We start from the raw sequence: 19,415 nt of genomic DNA on the forward strand, positions 1-19,415 counted from the left end.
TGTTAATGAGGCCCCTTCAGAATTTTGGGGGGGAGAGAGGTTAATGGAATTGACATGAATAATGTTACTCCATGAGAGAACAGGGATCTTTTGACCAGGTTCAGAATCATAGATGTCTGTCTGTCTGTGAGAGAGAGAGAGAGAGAGAGAGAGAGAGAGAGAGACACACACACCCACCCACCCAGCCACCCACCTTCAAGGTGGTCTAGTCTATCGCTCCTGAGTCTGAATTTAAAGTGGGAGAAATGTTAGTTACATCTGATAACAGAGATTCAGATACATTTCTATTAGTCAGAAAAAGTACCTAATTGTCTCATGCTGATCTGCAACTACTGTTTACATCAGAAGAAGTCAACATCTGCTGTATATCGCAGGAGAAGTTAAGTTTGAGTATGGAACTGCTGCTGAAGGGAAAAGCAGTAATAAATTGAATAACGCCTTTATTCTCACAATTAGATGTTCCTCCAGTGTCTGGGTGCTTGAATGGGCTTGTTCATAGCTGGAACTGGACACAGAATGGTTATTTTCAACGTAGAGAAATAAATGATGTAACTCATGTTTATATTTGGTTACCACATTGCTTGATCACTCACCAAGTCCTGACCCCTCCCACTCAGTGCAGGCATTTAAGCACAATCAGTCATGTGTAGTAAAAGTGGGGTGACCCACTACTGAAACAGGGCAGTAGCATTTCACCCCCACTGCACAGGGGCAAAGGCACGGAGAGTCAGGCCTTCACAGTTCCCACAAACAAGCCTCCATGCCTGCTGTTCATTGTCTCTTTCTTGCAGATCATGGCCTCCCCAAATGACGACTTCACTGTGGACAGGAGTCATTCACTGATAGTTGGCACCAGCAGTTTGCCCCAGATAATGCCAAGAGACTTATCTCCAGACTTTAAGTGCCCTATCTGCTTGGACATATTTGACAATGTGTCCTACTTAAACCCTTGCTTCCACAGGTTTTGTTTGGTTTGTATACAGGAGTGGTCAAAAAACGTAGCTGAGTGTCCACTCTGCAAGCAGCCCATTGACTCCGTCATCCATACTTTAAGAGCTGAAGCTGATTTTGAGGTGTACCTTCGTCCCACTCCTCCAGATGAAGAAAGTCAATCAGATGCTTCGATTCTCACAGCCGCCTCAGATGAAGCAAACACTGGCATGCCCATACCAGGCATGGACCTGGCACCTTGCAGTGGTGACACTTCAGGACCTCTGAGCTCCAGGGCACAGATTTATGCTACTATGTCTGTACATCTTGATGTCTCTGAAAGTTCAGAGGATGAATCTGCTGGAGACAGAGTCAGTTCACATGGTCAGCTAAATATTGATCAAAGCCAGAGTGAGACTGCCCCGTCTTACTTAGACACTTGTATCATTACTTAGTCTGCCAGTGCACTTACTGTGAGGCCACAAGTAGCTATTGAGCCATCTGCTGACAAACCCATCTTGGACTGAAAAAGTGTAGATTCAGGCCTAACTGGTTTCACCTCTGCCTTAGGGATGTTCATGTTTACGGGTGCTTTAATTCCTTTTCTTTTTTAATACCAAAAATGGGCCAATTGAGCTGCAGAAATGTTGTAACAGATCTTTATAAAGTGACTAGGCCAAATCCATCCCTCACGTAGCTATACTGACTTCAGGGAAACAAAGGCGGAATTAATTTGACCTTTAGAGTTCAAAAAGGAAAGAGGTAATAAGTAGTCAGAATCACCCACAAGTTCATAAATCTACGAAGTTCCTACTCAGGAAGAAGAAACGCATTTTAGACTTAAACTTACCTCGTAACTGTTCTCTGATGCCAAGTCTTTGTCTGAAGGAAGACATATTTGCTTAATTTAAAAAAAAAAGTGTTTTGAAAGCCCTGCACAACTAACATTTTTATGGTCCTTCATTGAAAGTATTGAAGTATAAAAAAAAATCTAATAATTTTAAAAAGAAATCTTACATTTCTATTGTAACTAAGACTTATTTCAGAAGTAAAGTTTGTAGCATGTTATGAGTGCTGATAGCCTGTACCATATTTCAATTAAATCCTTCAAAACTTCTCCCCCTCTGTTCTGTTCATATTTTAAAATGGCCTCCTTTTTCCTCATTATGTGTATGTACAGTGCCTAGCACAATGGGGTCCTGACCCATGGTTTTAAACAACTTGAAACTAGTCGTGTTAGTAAAGTTAAGCACCTGAGTTTTTGCAAGAACGAGGCCTTAAGTCAGTAGCTATAGAAACTGCATTTTAAATATACACAAGCAAGTCTTCGTGCCAGAAGTGTTTGCACTGTTAACCTTTGATTTAAATGTGTTCAATTGTTATGTAAATGTAAATAAGCACATCAATAACCAAATAAAATTCTTTAGGTTCAGACCTCTGGTGGAGTTAGATAATTTAGTTTAGTGGAGAATTGAGAGGGACACAATGAGTGATAGACTCAAAAGACTTTACTGGTTAAAGCAATTAAGATAAAAACCGCACCTCAATTGTACTCACGTTCCAAGATGAAATAGTTCAGCCAGGAGGTGATCAGAAGAATGGCTATGTAATCCTTTCTCTAACAGTACCATGATGGTGGAGGAATGTACTAATCTAAAATTAGTGTAGTACCCTTTTGATAATTAATTAGGACACTCTTAATTAAGCCTTCCTTTTACCGTATCTATATTTCTGCGCCCATAATTAGAATACCTTCTATTCCCTCACTGGCTAGTTAATATTAAACGTTACCTTAATTAACATCTGAGTAAGTGCCATTCCAATAACTATCAATATAGACAGCACTCTTCCAAAACATTCACATTACACTACATTTAAAACTCTACTTAAAACCAATTAGCACCAAACATGTTGGAATAACCGAGACTTGGTGGTGTAACTCACGTGACTGGAGCACTGTAATGGAGAGGTATAAACTGTTCAGGAAGGACAGACAGAGAAAAAAGATGGGGGGGGGGAGGGGGAGTTGCACAGGATGTAAGAGAGCAGTGTGACTGCTCAGAGCTCCAGTAAAACAAGAAAAGCCTGCTGAGGGTCTCTGGGTTAAATTTAGAGGTCGTGGTGGGCATCTGCTATAGATTGCCAGACCAGGGGTATGCGGTAGACGAGGCTTTCTTCAGACAACTAATGAAAGCTTCCAGCTCACAGACCCTGGTTCTCATGGAGGACTTCAGTCACCCTGACATCTGCTGGGAGAGCAACACAGCCACCACCGAAAAGGGGAAGATGGTCCGAATTTTTCGGCGGAGGGTATTGCATGGCCCCTGTGAAGTACAGTGTATGAGAATTTGGCCCGTCACCATCACCGATTTTGACACCCCCTGTTCTAATCTGTCCCTTTCCACATGCACCTTGGCTAAAGATACAGGAATTGTGTGTCATCTCACTGCCAGAAGCTGCATTTCGTGGTGTGGTAACAGGTCAGTCTTTGGGTCCATGCTTCCCTGGACCAGAGAGATTTGGGCTCTGATGTCTCTCCACCCTCATTATTTACTCTGGCACCTATATTAAATTCCACATCTACCCCCTCAGGGTCAGTCCTCACAAAACTCACCCAGTGAACTGTAGGTACCTCTGTGCCTTGTGTGTTCAACAGCTGCATTAATATGGGTTGGACAGGGCTTAGATTCTTTTAGCTCATGGCCCTGATTTCTCAGGTGCTCAGTGAAGTTACACTGGAAACACCTTCTTGGACACTCTTCCTTCACAGGTGGTTTGTGATGGCGATTTCCAGGAGCGGTGAGTGCCTGGGCTCCCAGCCACCCTTTCTTCCAAGGGATGGAAACAGGATCCCCCCCATTACACTGGGTTTGTACCCTTTGTTCTGTGCTTGGGCTCATTAGACATTGGGGCTTGCAAAGAATCTCAAGATTTATCCCGCAATATATTCTTAACCTCATCAATGTCTGTATGTAGGAAATGTTCTTGAGCAAAGATAAAAACTGGTTAAAGTCCTCATCTCTCTTCCTCTTTAGCCATTTTCTCATTAGGTCACACATTTTATAGGCATATACTCTAACTCGTGCCAGCATTTTTTGTGTGTGAAGATTCCTAAATTTCAACCTATACGCGTCCGGAGTAATTTGAAATTTTTGTGAAACAGCTTTTTAAAAAATTCAGAATACCCCCCAAACTTCCTCAATCCCATCTCATCTATTCAGAGCTTTACCAGAGTTCTGCAATCCGCGTGGGGACTTTGTTCTCAGAGTTATGATGAGCCTCACCTAACCTTTCAGAAGTGGTAAGGAGTTCTTCAATGCAGTCCGCTGCCTTGCATGCATGGCATGTCTGGTCCACGCTGAGTGTTTCTTGACTGAAAAGGAGAGACTGGTGACTCTGGGATCCGTCCATGTTTTGCCATCATATCCAGAGTATACTTCGCCTCCTTTTCCAGGGCCTCTTTCTTCCAGCGCCACAGCTTGTTTGTGAGCAGCTGCTTCTCTTTCCTCTTTCTGTTTCTCAACTTCCAGGGCTCCGTGGAAGCTGAGCTGTTTCTTTTTCCTTCAGTGGGCGGCTTCCTGCTCTTCGATTCTCATCTCTGCTTGCCACTTTTGGCATTCACGTTCTTTGCCTCCTTCTTTCTCCAATCTGGCCAGCTCTCACTTCGCAGCTGTGTCACTGGTGCTCAGATTTATGTTTTACTGTTTCTACTTCCCCCACCCCAAATAAGCAAACAAAACAACGAACAGTGACCTCTCGGATTCTTTCCAGTCGCCACACTTGAGACTCACTGAAAACTGCTATGCCAGTGCTTAAAGTGTAAACCTAATTTAAAATAACAAGTGGGCATAAACCCTAGTTTGCTGCACCACTGTGACATACAGGGACACAACCCAGACTAGTGGGGGGGGGGGGCTCTCATGGATCAGTAACTCGTTAAAAAGACAGGACACTAGGACAGGAATAAATTACCAGTTTTCAGAATGGAGTGGGGTAAACAATGCGGTCCTCCAGGGACCTGTACTGGGACCGGTACACTGTTCAACAGTCATAAATGATCTGGCCAAAGGAGTAAACAGTGAGGTAGCAAAATTTGCAGATACAAAATTACTCAAGGTAGTTAAGTCCAAAGGATACTGAAGAGTTACAAAGGGATCTCACAAATCTGGGTGACCGGGCAACAAAATGTCAGATGAAATTCAATGTTGATAAATGAAAAATAATGCACAATGGAAAACAATCCCAACTGTACAGACAAAATGATTGGGTCTAAATTAGCTGCTGTCACTCAAAAAATCTTAGAGTGATTGTAGATAGTTCTCCAAAAACATTCAGGTAGCAGCAGTCCAAAAAGCTAACAGAATATTAGGAATCACTAGGAAAGGGATAGATAATGGAACAGAAAATAGAATACCTCTATATAAATCTATGGTATGCGCACACCTTGAATAGTGCATGCAGTTCTGGTTGACCCATCTCAAAAAAAGATACATTCGACTTGGAAAAAGTACACAGAAGGACAACAAAATGATTAGGGGCATGGAACAGCTTCCATACGAGGAGAGATTAAAAACGACTGGGACTTTTCAGCTTGGAAAAGAGATGGCTAAGGGGGGATATGATAGAGGTCTATAAAATCATTACTGGTGTGGAGAAAGTGAATAAGGAAGTTTTATTTACTTCCTTGCAAACAAGAACTGGGATCACCCAATGAAATTAACAAGCAGATTTAAAACAAACAAAGGGAAGTACTTCTTCACACAATGCACGGACAACCTGTGGAACTCATTGCCAGGGGATGTTGTGAAGGCCAAAACTATAACTGGGTTCAAATAAAGAATTTGTTAGATCCATCAATGGCTATTAGCCAAGATAGTCTGGGACACAACCCCATGCTCTAGGCATCCCTAAAACCTCTGACTGGCAGATGTTTGGACAGGATGAGAGGGGATGGATCACTTAATAAATCGCCCAGTTCTGTTCATTCCTTCTGAAGCACGTGGCATTGGCCACTGTCGGAAGACAAGATACTGGGCTAGATGGACGATTGGTCTGACCCAGTATGGCTGTTCTTAGGTGACCAGAAGACTGCTAGTGGAAAAGTTACAATCCGTGATAAAAGATTAACCCATTTACATTTTGTATTCAGTCCCTTCTAGGGAGAGAGGTTAGAGTTTAAGGACTGTCCACAGTGTTCAAATGGGAGTTCTGCCTTATTCAGGGAGTATCTGAGGTGAATCTAATTTGAAGGGGAAACACCCTACATATGTTTCTATTATCTGAATAATTTACCTATTTTGACAGGCGTTGTAAGGTGGCAACTAACCCCACTAGGGTGTTAGCAATATATTCCTCCGAAGACGTCAGCATGAAGCTTCCCTAAACCTTGTGAACACTTCCTACAAAATCTTTTGTAACAAACAGGTACGTTTGTAAGCAGCATATTTGTAATTACTGTAATAAAAAAAGACAATACACAATAGATTTAAAAAACATATTTCAATTGTATTTCAACCACATTGTGTCTTTCAAACTGTGAAAATCTATTCAGTTTGGTAATAAACCCAAAACTCTAGACTACTTTGTAAGTTTGACTCAGCATTTCACATGCCCGAAGTTAAGATACTTTTCCTGTGCCTAACTAAAGAGACTTTATCAAGTTGCTCACTGAAGAATTCCATATCTCACATTCACAAGACGCTCTATGACCTGCTTCACATTATGGTAATTAGGGGGTCGTTTGGTTTAAGAGTTAGGCAGAGGTATCCAATTCTCTAATATTATTTACCAATTTATTTTTATATAAATGACAGAGGGGAGAAACAAAAACAAACGGTATGATGAAGCCAACATTCAAACCATTTAAAATTCAAGGACAAATTAAAAAGAATTCATACATTATTCCACGCCAGTCCTCTATCGGTCATAACTAAGGCCTATGACACTACAACAATTGATGTCTGTTAGAGTACTGTATCGTTTACACAGAAGAACATGTTAAGCCACCTTGAATTCAAAGGTTCTTCCTTCCCCATGTCAAGTTTCGCCATGTTTGTTTAAAAGTATGAAACCAGTTTAAGTCCTGCAGCTAAGACTCCGCATGTGAAAATGTCTCAGGCCTGCAGGGCACAGAATTGCTGAAATACAGCCAATATGTGATGGTCCAGTTCAGCTGTAAACAGAAGGTTCTCCAGGGTCAGCATGTACTGCTGGATTATCTGATGATGCTGCAGACAGAGACAGACCTCTTGATTACTTTTATTTGCCTTTATGTACCAGAACATGTATCAAACACATACAGTAGCCAAACTTAGGGCTGCAATGAATTTCCACCAGCTGCAAGGAAGTTGTAGCCTAGAGAGATGACCGGATCTAGGAACTGCATTTTTGTTTCTCTCTTGTACTGCTAAGTGCTGTACTCTCCGTGTGCAAATGGAGTTGGAAGATTCTAGCAATGGTGACTCTACTCTCCCAGTCCTGAAATGAGTTGGGGTGGGCCTCTGCACATGCATGGAGGTATGTGTTTGTTTATAAATAGGAAGAGTACTCCGCACAGAGGGTTACATACCACATCCTGTAAAGTCACCACCCGGGGCAGTCACCAACTGTATTTTAACTAAATGAAGTGGATGAGGCTACATGAACAGGACTGATTCTCAAATCACTCTCAGCATTATCAACCTGCTAAATGAGACCAACCTGTAAGAAGATCTGCTGCAGCCGTTCTATACAGTTCTTATACCAAGGCGTAATTACATCAATCCCGCCAGTTTCACACCGCACTAAATGCTCCGTTAAGATCATAATGAAACGCTAAAAAGAAAGAACAGTTTTAATGAAATACTGGTTAACCATGTCTTGGAACATGAAGGAAACGTGCTAATTTTAGATAAATATTATTCTGGACAAAATAATCCATGAGGTGTTCTACAGACAGAAGTTATGAACAGTTAAGTCTGAAAAATTCATTTAAATTAAGAGATATGAAACATGGATGTAACTGCATTTAGGCAAACATTGCCTTTTGCTTGTTCAAGAAAGTGCAATCTGATATAAAAACTCCTTTATTCAAACACTTGGAAGTTGAACAAGTCCTTTCTGGTGGAAATCTAGAATTTTATTGCTCTGGAGTAGCTGGACCAGATTACTAGCCCCCATAGTAAAGCTATTCATTCTTCCCCACAGCCTCCTAATTCTAGTTCCCTTAACGCTTGAGAGTTACCAGAGGGCTGGAATCCCACACCGTTACCTGGAATATAACAAGGAAGAGATTCTTTTGTTCACTCTGAGCGGACTCTACTTTCTCCTGCAAGCGTTCTATCTGCTCTTCCAATGGTCCATCTTCCCGGTCACTGCCTCGGTCATCATCGTCATCATCATTGTCACTGTCTCGCTGGAAGTGAAAGTAACAAAGTTACATACACAACCAAAGTTGGTAAAGTCTGGCTAGTCACAGGTGCTGGTAATAGCCACTAGTAAGAGGTGTGTGTGTATGGCTGCTTGCAACTCAACTAATGAGGCCTCTGATGGAAGTGGAGCTGCTCTGTAATAATTTATGAATACTGTATGTTGACTGCATTCTTGGGTTGTTGGCTATTTTAATATGCTGCCTTAGTTTACTAGGGACTGGAAGGGAAGAGGAATGGCTCAAGACAAACCACTTCTCAGCAAACACTTGAACTAAAAAGAGAATGCCAGGACAGGAAAAGGCCTGAGAACCAGGAGATCAAAAGAAATGTGGCAGATTTAAAAAGGAACTTCCATCGCTTTACAATAATGTAATAGAAAACAGGACTGAGTTAAGTGGGAAGTAGCTGTCACTGAAGCATCTGTAGTTAACAAAAATGTAGTGCTCTTTTGTAGCGAACTTATGAGAAAGTCCTCAAAAAAGAGTAAAGGAATGTAAACTGAGTCTCTTGGCTGTACTGACTTCTTGGCTGTAACAGCATTTGCAGCTGTATTTGAGGATCATATTAGTATCACAATCCTTGTGGGATCCAAGTCAATATCTAAATACTACAGATGGGCATATTTCTGTAGATACATTAAACAGCATATTTATTCAGTGTCTCACAAAGCAAGTCTTATATCAGTTGACATGCATCTTGCCACAGATAAAGTATGATTTAGTCTGAAAGACAGTAAATGTCAAATTTACGCAGCTTTACTTCAAGCTAATATATTTACAAGATACAAAACAAGTTACATACTCGTTTGTGTTGCCTGGCTAATCTTGCTTTAGTATCCTCTAGCTCCTTCTGGATCTTCACTACATGCTTGTTCATCTTACGAATTGTGGAATGTAAGATTTCCCAGATATAGAACCTAGCAGAGAAGCAATAATCATCTTTTTGTAGGTGGTAACAAAATTCTAAACACAGTAAATAATAAACTACTAATGAGCAGAGAGCAAAATCACAAGTCTAATACTTTAGCAACAACCTTCTTACGCTAACAGCAACAGTACAGGTTTCTAATGTTATCAGAATTTATTACAGCGATGCATGCACAGGAAGAATTTTCCAAAATGTCAGCTATAACCTGGATTCCTTTGCAATTTATGCACTTGAAGTACAAATAATAATAATAATGATAGGGGAGTGCACTTAAACAGGTGTGGCTTCCTATTACTAACAGTGGGATCTTTCCTCTCTTTTACCTTGAAATACTAATGGTATTTTTATTCTGAGTTCATTCAGGACTGCATGGGGCACACCATGGATTTGTTTAGTTTGAACATTTTATGTCAAGTTAAATATCAAGATGCTAGACTCTTAGGATACTGTTATGTGATAGCCTTTTCTCTTCAGCCTTGTTTACTTTAAGAGATTCTTTAATGGTTTGGATACTCACTATAGCTATATGAACAAATAAATTGACTTTAAAAAAGTACTTATCTGAATACAATATGCTATTAATTTATAACACTGAGTGAAAAATTCAATAACAACAATATCAGCAATTATAGAAGATAGTTACATGAACCACAGTCTGCGTCTGGGACATTCTCACAACTCCCCATGATTTGTTTTGTTTTGGTATTGCAGCAGCACCTAGCACCCATTGTGCAAAGGTGCTATACTACTGCAGAACAAGACAGTCCCTCTGCCAATGAGCAGTTTGCATGGTGACGGTAGGGGTGTACCTTCCTCAAGAGGCATACTTATAGGCCACTGTTAGGAAGCTAGAGGAGATGGATTCTTGGGTTCCTTATAAACCTGCGACTCAGCTCTAAATGGAGAACGTTGAATGATAAATATCTTTTTGGAGGGGCTGACATATTGCCTTTGCACGTCATATGCAAGCGATTTTTACTTTAAAAAATTGTTTGCTTAACATAATAAAGCCCAGTATTTGAGCAAAATAAAACTGGTATTCAGTGGACATTAGCCACTTACAGTAAAAATATGTCTACACCAACTGAATTTTAGTTTCAAAAACAGAGAATTCATTTTGTTACCTAGTAAAATCATGAGCAAGCTCTGGAGAGAAGATCCAGTTTGCCACGGCAGCACAATCAACTATCTGTGTCCGAATCATCTTATCCACAAGCACAGCAATCATCTGCATTGTGGGAGGAAAAGAGAAAAAATTCTGTTTACTATATTATAGGATCACGATACCTATGGTAATAAGCGATATTCAATTCTACCTGTTCATTGCTGATGTGAAATGTAGGATGCAACAAGTAAAAGTAACTTCTCCAGTGACCCCTCTGCTCTCATTAGCTAGTGCAGCATGAATGCCCTTTTTAAGGGCAGCTGCTTCTCTAGAGGCTGCTTCAACTGTGCATGTAGAGAAGTTTAACTAAAGGTGCATTTTTAACCAGATATGGTTGAACTGGTGCAACTATTCCACTGAACTAGTTTTAAGATTGTCCACAGACAGTGTTCACACTAGAAGCGTTGCAACAATTCAGCTAAATCTGTATCTATATTTAGTTCAATGGGTGCACAAACTGTGTTCTGTAGCTTTATAAAACCTCTCCACTCTCTCTGTAAACTGACATGTGGACACTGGGTCTCTCGCTACTTTGAAGTGAACATTGAGGCCTTGTGTACACTAGCACTTATGCTGGCAAAATGTGTGTCGCTCAGAGGTGTGAATAAACACCCCCGGAGCGATACAAGTTTTGCCGGCATAAGCACTTCTGTAGCCACAGTATGTCAACGGGAGAGAGTTCTCTCGCCAACATAATAAAATCATCTAAATGAGCAGCGGTAGCTATGTCAGCTGGACACCATCTGCTGCCGACATCACGCTCGCCACCCAAGCGCTTAAGCCAGAAAAACGCATGTCTCTCAGGGGGGTATTTTTTCACACCCGAGTTACAAGTTTTGCCAGCATAAGTGCTAGTGTAGACAAGGTCTACTAACTTTACTGCTAAATCATAGTGTAACAGCTAAAGAATAAGTCTGTCTTTAAGCAACAGCCATATCGCATAACCAATTTGCCAGATCAGTTAGTCTAGTCAACTCTACAAGCCCTCCATTTGCACACTACATTGAGCCCAAGTTTATTGTAACCACTTGTTATTTTTGATTTCAAGTTACGTCTGCAGTCAGAGCAAGTTCTAAGAGATAAAGACTTCTATTTTTCACTTGAAGCATTTGGCCCAAGTTTAGATTTTGTGATACAAAACGCAAGGCCAAGAGAAATGATTCCATAATATTCACAACTCCAGTGGAAATGGCTGTTTTAACAAGAGTCATTTTCTTGCAGGGTGAGTAACCCAAACATTGTGGTGAGAAGCTGAAAGCCAAACTGATATCAATTTGAAATAAATGCTAAAAGGAGGTAGCATCATCAGTGAAAAAGATTAACTATCAAATTTTGATGGTAGGAGCTATTAGTAACACCAATAAATACATTTTTAATTCTTTCCAATACACAATTTAAGTAAAAAATGGCCATGTTTTTTGTTTTGTTTTTTTAAATTAAAGTGAACATAAAATGCGACTTTGTCTTTGCAAACAATTCAGTGTCCAGGCTTTTCCTTTTGTTGTATCTCATTTTTTGTGAGAATGTAAGCGCCAGCAAACATCTGAAACCACCCCTCTTACCTGTGGATGGTCCTTCCAGACCTCATACACAACCCTCAGCACATGGAGCTTCCCCTCATCACTGTCGGCAAGTGTTTTGAAGACTTCATGAAACCTTATTATAATAAATAAAAGCGATCAGTGGCTGCACAGCAGGTGGTTGAAGTGGTCCAGTAAAAGTTTGGCTGGGGAGGTCTATGCAGCCCATGGCAATGAGCCTCCCAGCCCAGGTCAATAGACTCAAACTCATGCTTCTGCTCTAAAAATAGCTGTGTAGACACTGCAGTTTGGGCTGGCGCATGGACTCTGAAGCCTAGGAAGCGCTGTCTATGCAGCTATTTTGAGTGCAGCAGCATGAGCCCTGCAAACCCAAGTCTGCGGACCCAAGCTGGGAGGCTCACTGCCAGGAGCTGTGTAGCCATACCCACTGTGACCAATTCATGGCCATTCTCTCATAGGCCGTGTCTACACAGGAACACTTGGGAAAGTGAAGGCAAACCAACTACTAGCTTGAAACCGATGAGGGTTAAATCCCCACATGGATGATCCCAATTTGGAGTAAAGTGGTTTTAGGGCCTGTCTATGAACAGTTAGGCTTGCAGCAAGCCGGGGTGTGAATCTTCCCCACACTAGCCTGCTATGATCTCACTGTCTGTGCGTGCCCTGAGGACACAGGTAAAGCACTCTGTTAAAATGTGTCATCAGGGTGCACACAGCGAGACCACAGCAGGCTAAGGTGGGGTAATTCAGGCCCCAGCTGGACAGTCTAATTGTTCGTATAGACCAGCCCTGAATTCACTGTAATTTAATCCACAGAGAATTACTGCCACTCTTCTCCTGAATGAGAGCAGTCACATGCGTGTTTAACATTTTAAACTTACGAACATTGACTTTACTGCTTTGGTTGATTTGCCTTAACTCTTCTGAGTTGCCCCCAGGTAGACCTGCCCTTACAGAATCTTATCCCATACCATCAAAACGCAGCAGGGGAGTGAGTGTGTTAGGATGCGAGTGTTCATAACAGAAGTTACTGTGGAGACATAAAATGGAAGTTACCATTTTAAGCCCCAATGCTGCAATTAATGGTGCCCATGTGTGCCAATGACGGTAACAGGGCTCTGCAGCTACCGCAGGCTGACAGGGTACTACTGATTGCAGGTTAGAGGCTGACATGTAATGAATTGCTACACTTCTTCCAGTGGCAGTTTATGTAGCCCCTTTAAGCAGCAATATAACCCAAAAACATGTCATGTTTTGTTGCTGGATCAGAAACCAATACATTGATTTGGGAATGAACTGATACAGAACCACATAACTTACATGAAGTGCCATATTGTAACACAGCATATTTTAACTACATACACAATGTTTAATCAAAGAAATTTAAAGAACCTATTTTAAACAGATGCAACAGAATGTCTAAGTGTTCAAAAGCTTCTGTACCAGGGGCTTGGAATAAAAAAAAAAAATCCAGAAAAAATATTCTAGGATGTATTTTATCTTGCTTAGACAAATTTAAGACATTTATATCAAAAAGCCTGACAGATTTACCATATGATTTTATACTGATTTAACTACTTGTGTCATATTTATAGTTGCTTAATCTGTATTTTATCGTACAATCCCTAGGGTCGTTTTGTAGATGGCATAACTTTACATTGCCTGCTTGCTGTTTGGGACATCCAGCACAGAGGTTTGTCTATTTATCAGCCGCTCTTGCTTTGAGATGTCCCAGTATATGCTGTGCTTGTGATCTCACAAGTGGAACCAGACTGCAGGGGGGCTCATATGATGGGTTCTCTCCACTATATGGCATGGTTTTGCAAATTTAAAGATATTTTATATTCCAAAAGTTACAACGTAAAAAGAAATTGGCAAAACCGTGCCATATAGTAAAGAAATGCACCACGTACCTGCCCCCCTTCATACTGGCCCCGCTTAGTCAGGATGTCACCAGCACAGTGCAGAGTGGAACACCTAAGCAGGTGCAGATGATGCTTGAAACCAGGGAGCACTGTCACCTGAAAGTAAGGGTAACGCAGACCATTTGAAATCTAGTTGGTATCTGGAGCATTCTGACATAACACAACCATCACCTTTAAGTACAGTACTTGCACATCACCTTTGAGAAAGATATTAAGCCATAAGTTACTGATTGCATTGTGCTCATTTCCAATTCTTACTTTTCCTAAATACCACCAGGTAACAGCTCCACTTTTATTGTGGTCTTTGCTACTTTACAATAACCCAACATGAAAATAAAACCCAGGAATGTGTGGTTAGTTTTTTTCCCCCCTTTACAGATGGAAACAGAACACAAGCCTTGGGTGAGTTTTTGTTTCTATTTAGAAACTGACTCGTCAAAAAAACAAGATCGTCTTAAACCAAGACACTTCACATTTAACAGTTAGGATTTAAAAACAAACGCGCGTGCTTCCCAACACTGCAATACCACAGTACAGAGATTTATAATATATTGCACTTATATCAGTAAGTTTGCACCAACTCTGTATTCTTATACAGACAGTTTTGTAACCTCAGGTTACAGTGAGGCGTTCTGCATAATCAGTAGTTCTATATGGAGCACAAATACGCTTAACACTGTAGTAAAAGAGTAAAACTTCTACCAGAAGGAGTTTACAATCTAACTGGAATTTTTATAGGCACACATAGGAATTAAAGTCTAAACTGAACTTGAGTTTAAATGCAGGAGAGAACAGTTTAATGGAGACCGGTGGTACAGGTAAGTCACTTGGCTGAGTCCCTAATGAGATGAAGATGAGAGGTACTGGAGGACAGATGTCTCTCGTTTAGGTTGAGTGATGGTACAGGCACACAGGTAAAGCTCTATAGGGGATTTGTTTTTAATTATTTTAACTGCATTTCCAGGATAACAATTTTGTCTGAGGAAGCTTCCCTTCGGAGTGTTTCCCTTTAATGATAGATATTTACACTTTTCACTTCTGCTCAATGATTTAACCCCACACCACCCCTGGGGGGTGGGTAGCTTTTAACTGAATAATCACAGGATCCCAAATGGAGCTTGCAAGTTGCACAGTAATGGGCCCCATTCCTCCACAGATGCATCCAACATGTAGCTCTCCCTCCTGCTTCCCCCAGGTCAGATCCACCCACCCCCATTGCCTCCCCACCTGCACCTGTCTGGCTCTGCACCATGAAGAATGAACACCACAGGACCATAACATATGCAGAACCAGTTTAAGTTACATCAAGAGAGCCCAAGTCGAGACACCAAGCCTCACTCAGCACAACTGATAAAAGACAAATCTGGAGTTTTTAGACCATGCCATATCAGTTATGAGCAGGAAAAGCGGTCAGAACAGTGTTTGATACATTAGCTAACCTCTTTTTGAGCTGGCACTTCTCCCATGCTTTGGTTAGCTTACCTACAATTTTCCTAGAAGATTCTTGCACCCTGGTAGAAGGTCACCGCTGATATTTCAGAGGGATAGCTTTCTGTTACGGCCTCCATTTCGATACCACTCCAACTATCACAACTGAATCTATTTTGCATCTTACCTATGGAAAAGCTTGCATAGTGTCTAATACCACCAGTATGTAAATGATGTTGTCAGACCTACTTCCTTCCTTAGCCATATTCTGACAGGACCAAAGACCTTCTCCCGTTCTTCTATGAGCCCTCCAGGACTCTAGCAGGGTTCATGTACCCATGCCATGCCCACATAAAGTGCACTGGCCCTGGCAGGTGTAGCATGGGCAAAAGGATGGACAAACTTGCAGCTGTGTACTTTATGCTGGTGGGGCACTGGAAAATCTGCCCACCCATTGCTGCACTCTTCCAAGCGAGGAACAAGCCAAGGCATGTCTCAGAACGTGCAGAATCTTGATGGAGTAAAATATGTATTAAGATTCACACTACCGTTCCTTGAATAACAAAGTTATCAGCTCTTCTCTCCTTCCTTTCACATTACGTTGTGTAGCATATAAAACATTGAAGCTTGTGGAAGAACAGCTCCACCAAGCAATTCACTCTTCTCATCAAAATGTGTTCCATAAGCCCAGAAATCATCACTTACTTTGCTAGAGCACTGAATGAGTGGCTGAAGGACTTGGCAGCTAAATGGAGCAGGGTCTGTACAAAAACATCTATTTTCAAAGGGTTAAAGGTGAATCCTTCATCTGAAAGAGGTTTTAAAATTGAAACAGTAGGTTAAATTAAAATCTGTATTAGAAGTATTTATCAAAATCTAACCCTCCAAACAAAGCTTGGAAGGTAATTCATGGTTTCTTTATTTTGCAAAACTTAACTTTTAGCATTTGAGCTTTGCAGCCTGAAGAGGGAATCAGTAAATGTCTCTAAAAGCTGCAGTTTTATCAGCACCTCCCTCAGGCTGCTAGGTGCTGCCAAGCAGAGATAGTCTTACCTCACTGACATTCAGCTACTGAAGTACATTTAGGACTAAACTACTCCTTGTTCCTCACTAGGAGGCAATCCTCAAACTCGTTTCATACCAGCAGCAAAGATTCCATTATCATTTGAGAGTTTTAGTAAACCTAGCAAAAATCTATTGACGACTTTCAAAAGTGCTCATATCAACAGCTTTGTTAGAGAACAAACACCAGTTTAATCCCTTTAGGATCCCCATCACCCATTCTTTCCCCTGACTTGGAACATTCCTACACTATTTTATTATCTCCGTGTATTTTGATTTTTATATCTTCATCGAGGTGCCTGTACAATCTCATATATTTATTATTACTGAATTACTCAAGTTCTTTTTCACCCAAGCTACCAACTTGAGACATGACTTCTCAAACCTCTACCCCTCTCCTCTAAGACAGCTGAGAGCAGATAAGCCCTGCCAGTCAGACACTGGCGCTGTCTAGAGCAAGGGTGAGGCTGGGAAAAGAGCTCAAGTCAAGGCCCTCTTATAGGAATGTCTATTTTACTTAGACCAGGGGAAAGGCAGCTTGAGTTCCTTAGCTTATCTCAACTGCTCAGGTAATCTATGAAGAGATGATCTCACACATAATTAGGACACAAACCATGTTAGTTTTGATCTAGAAAATGTAACACCAAGAATTGCAGCCTGATGGGGAAATTTGGTGGGAATATTCCATTCTTTCATACTATCTTTGTCAGCAACAGCCACCCAACAGTACATCTCAAGTACCAGTTTACTCCTCCCCGCTACTATCCTATTGATAAGAACGGATCCTCTTTCTAGGGCAAGAGAGATACAAAAATACACTGAACATGTCACATTGTTTCCGTTTCCTGTTAAGTGACCTTAAACATAGAACGTGTCTGAAGTCATGAGGCATTGTACCAGGCACAACTCCTAGTTCTTTCTACAGGATAGTGATAGTAGTTTTGAACACAGAAGACGACACCTTGTAATGCGTAATATCAGATATCCTTACCGTCATCATCATCCTGGTTAGGATTGGGCACATCTTTTAAGATGCCGAAGATTTCGTCATTACTTGCCTTATTTTTAATGGCAATGGTCAAACAGAGTGCAACAGTATATCCCGGAAGAGACTCTAAACAAGACAAAAGGTCTGATCATCTTCAAAATTAGCAGCAATGAATATGGGTTACTTTTGTGTCAGCTTGTGCATTTCTCAGAAAAAGTACACACTTTTCCTTGAACACTGTAAAGTCAACAATTACCGTTTTGTATTAATAGAACTGAGATTTTGGCATGCTTGGAATATGGATTTTGCAGCAAGCTGCAGGCTCACGTGCTGTGTCTGGACCATGTGTTGCCAACTCACAAATCTCTAATTTCTCTAAAGCTGTGAATTTGTTTCAATATTCAGTGAGTAGTTAAATTATGTAATGCCACTTTAACCACACTCAATTCCAGGCCATGAGGACATTAAGTGCTGGGGCAGTGTCTCCGCACAGAAAAGCTTGGCAAACTCTGAAGGCCTTGAAGAGATTACTCAGACACACATCACTGAAAAGGAGAAGTATGTTTTTCTAGAACACTCAAATAACTTGTTTTGTCATTTCTAGCTCCCAAGTTCACCTTTACCTCTATTCCAGCAGCAAGAATTTATCCACGCCTAGATACGTGTAATCTTTTCTGCCTCCCAACTCTCACCATCTACCCAAAATCTTGCTGCTACAACCCTGTTCCTCATGCCACTGTCCACATCAGCAGCTCCACAGAATTCTTCCTTTCAATCTCCTACCTCAAATTCAGTCCCCGTTTGACCTCCGCTTTAGAGGCCCTATAAAACCATTCCTCGGTCTACATCTGTGCTCCCATTTCCTACTTCCTTGAAGAGGCTCTTCCTTTCTTTCTCCCACTCATCTATGTGCCTTCAATGGTGACACTCCTTATACTTAGGGCAGCCTCAGTTCTTGATTAGCAGACACCCTCTTATTCAAACTCATCCTAGTTTTTCTTCACAAATAATCTCTCCACATCATTCTTCACCTTAACTATTGTCTTACATAAGGTCTATTTGCTTGCTTCCTTCGTTTATTAGACAGAGTTCTTTGGAGCTTACCAAGAGCTCTTTCATTTGTTTCTGAAACAAACGTGGTACTTCCAAGAACAGTAAGTTATCTTTCATGATGCTATTCAATTTTTGCACATCACTGAGCTCAGACTGTGAAAACAGAAGCCAGATTGACTTTTAGGCTTTTTTGCAATTAGCATGATGCTGAAATGTTCAGGCTGCAAATGTTGCAGCATAATTAACGTCAAACCAAGGTGTTTTCATTGCCATTTTAAAGTTAATAGGAACCTTTTTTCAGTTAATCCTCCCCCCCAACTTAGCCCAAATCAAAGTTTTAGGCCTAAATTACATTACTGTACCCCACTCCGGCAATTTTTCCATGTCAAAAGTCAACCTTTTTATTTCCACTGTGAATTTTCTTTTATAAAAGATAACTAATTTGACTCAGAAGCTGAAGTGTTTCCTTGCCTGGTCATATCTCAAAACATAAATGAACCTTTTCTTCAAAACGCTATCAAAATATTAAAGTCTTCTAAATACCTTTTATACTTACTATTGCTTTCATCTCCGTATTTGTAAATACATGATGGGTTTGCAGGATAAAGGACAGAGAAGGTAGCAGGAACAATATCTATTATTCGCTGATAGTATGAAAGCCTGCAAGAGAAAATTTCAATAGTGATAGAATTATCATGGGAATATTTTTAGGGATATCCCATGGTATTGCCTTAAAGAGGCTCTTATTTTATTAGGTTTCAATTTTGGCAAAACAAAAAGGAAGAAGTCGGATTATTATTATTATATTTTAGCAAGGATAGTTCCTGCCAGACATTAAGAGCCAACAAAACCAGTTTCTGCACTGACCTTCCAATGGACATTTTAGATTTGAATAACTTCAAGAAAAATTATATTCTCAAGATCACATAATTAACTTTGCTCAGAGAAAGATTAAGAGGCACCATCAGTCAGTGCACATTTTATTGA

General features: G+C 40.8%; 1 protein-coding gene across 4 annotated transcripts in view; it reads right to left on the reverse strand.

The window, feature by feature from the left end:
- Nucleotides 1–6,414: 6,414 nt before the first annotated feature.
- The window catches only part of NCBP1 (nuclear cap binding protein subunit 1), a 36,305-nt gene continuing 23,304 nt past the window's right edge, over nt 6,415–19,415 (reverse strand). For all 4 annotated transcript variants that reach the window (XM_067553330.1, XM_067553329.1, XM_067553327.1 and 1 more), the window contains 9 exons: nt 18,985–19,088; nt 17,379–17,501; nt 16,031–16,133; nt 11,994–12,087; nt 10,391–10,494; nt 9,141–9,255; nt 8,180–8,323; nt 7,630–7,743; nt 6,415–7,157 (listed from right to left, as the gene is read on the reverse strand). In XM_067553330.1, coding sequence (XP_067409431.1) covers nt 7,044–7,157; nt 7,630–7,743; nt 8,180–8,323; nt 9,141–9,255; nt 10,391–10,494; nt 11,994–12,087; nt 16,031–16,133; nt 17,379–17,501; nt 18,985–19,088 — 1,015 coding nt within the window. In that variant the 3' untranslated portion in view covers nt 6,415–7,043. The remainder of the gene's footprint in view (nt 7,158–7,629; nt 7,744–8,179; nt 8,324–9,140; nt 9,256–10,390; nt 10,495–11,993; nt 12,088–16,030; nt 16,134–17,378; nt 17,502–18,984; nt 19,089–19,415) is intronic.

This window comes from Emydura macquarii, unplaced genomic scaffold, assembly GCF_026122565.2.
Source record: "Emydura macquarii macquarii isolate MOO-44397 ecotype Brisbane River unplaced genomic scaffold, CSIRO-AGI_Emac_v2 contig_1451, whole genome shotgun sequence".
NCBI lineage: Eukaryota > Metazoa > Chordata > Testudines > Chelidae > Emydura > Emydura macquarii.